Consider the following 1,150-nt stretch of genomic DNA (forward strand, 5'->3'; position numbering starts at 1 on the left):
GATGACGAGCCTCGTCCTCTGGTCTGTAAAAATTCCTTTCTTGAACCTTTAGGTTTGGTTCAAGCGAGATGGAAAATAATAAGAAAAGGCGAATTTAAAGCCTCCCCTCCTCTCTCTCTCTCTCTCTCTCTCTCTCTCTCTCTCTCCTCTCTCTCTCTCTCTCTCTCTCTCCTCTCCTCTCTCTCTTCTCTCTCCCTCTATCTATCTATCTATCTCTTTCTTTCTTTTTGTCTCCATTTTTTTACTTTATTTCCATCCATCCCTCTACTATCTATTCATCTATTTATATATATATTATATATATATATATATATATATATTATATATATATATATCCCTATCTATCTGTCTACTTATCATTCTATTAATCTATCTATCTATCCATCCATATATTTTTCCATCTATCTATTTGTCTATTCATCCATCTATATATAGCTATATAATGAATATGATTAAACTACATGGATTTCACGGCAGCTCTGTTGATAGAGCACTTGTGTCATAAGCAAGTAGATCTATATCGATCCCAGATGCACGATATACTACCAAGGGGTAATTGATTGGCTAGGTTTGTTAAATTTGGAGGAAAGTATGTTGCACTAACATCCTATCCAGAGGGTAACAACAAATGCTATTTTCTATTTAACGCTGCAGAAACCAAGACAGATGATTTCATGAGTTTTATGGTTCTCAGGGACCACTATATACTGATTGGAGGCAATCCTAACAGTATTATTGACATTAACAGCATTAGGCATCGCAATGTAGTGTCAAAAATGTCAGGGGAAAACACAAAAAGAGCAAAAACTTGCCTGTACTAGGTCGATATTGAGGAAAGCTGCCACACGCTCCACAATGTTCTCCATGATGAAATGGCCCTGTGGTGCCCCAAACCCTCTGAAGGCTGTGTTAGACATTATATTGGTGCGACACACCCGACCAACGACAAGGTAGGGGGGAAGAAATAACAATTATCAAGTTGAAGGACGGCTTTTTTCATAACCTGTTATACAAGATATAAAATCTACATAGTATTCCTTGAGTAGAAACATAATTGGAGATCAATTATCAAATTTCTAAGCATCATTTCTAAATGGATTACCACAATTCGCAAAAGCTAATTGACACATTTAAATCCACCAGAAATGTA

General features: G+C 36.3%; 1 protein-coding gene across 1 annotated transcript in view; it reads right to left on the reverse strand.

Moving 5' to 3' along the window:
• LOC144961925 (xanthine dehydrogenase/oxidase-like) overlaps window positions 1–917 on the reverse strand; it is a gene marked incomplete at its 3' end in the record, with an annotated part of 4,225 nt that extends 3,308 nt beyond the window's left edge. The window contains exons 1-2 of the mRNA XM_078894948.1: window positions 813–917; window positions 1–46 (exon numbers count right to left, since the gene is read on the reverse strand). The exon at window positions 1–46 is cut by the window's left edge and continues 100 nt beyond it. Of these exons, the coding sequence (XP_078751074.1) occupies window positions 1–46; window positions 813–917 (151 nt within the window). The remainder of the gene's footprint in view (window positions 47–812) is intronic.
• Window positions 918–1,150: the final 233 nt, after the last annotated feature.

This window comes from Berghia stephanieae, unplaced genomic scaffold, assembly GCF_034508935.2.
Source record: "Berghia stephanieae isolate SIO BIC M18660-M18661 unplaced genomic scaffold, UCSD_Bste_1.3 scaffold4945, whole genome shotgun sequence".
Lineage (NCBI taxonomy): Eukaryota > Metazoa > Mollusca > Gastropoda > Nudibranchia > Aeolidiidae > Berghia > Berghia stephanieae.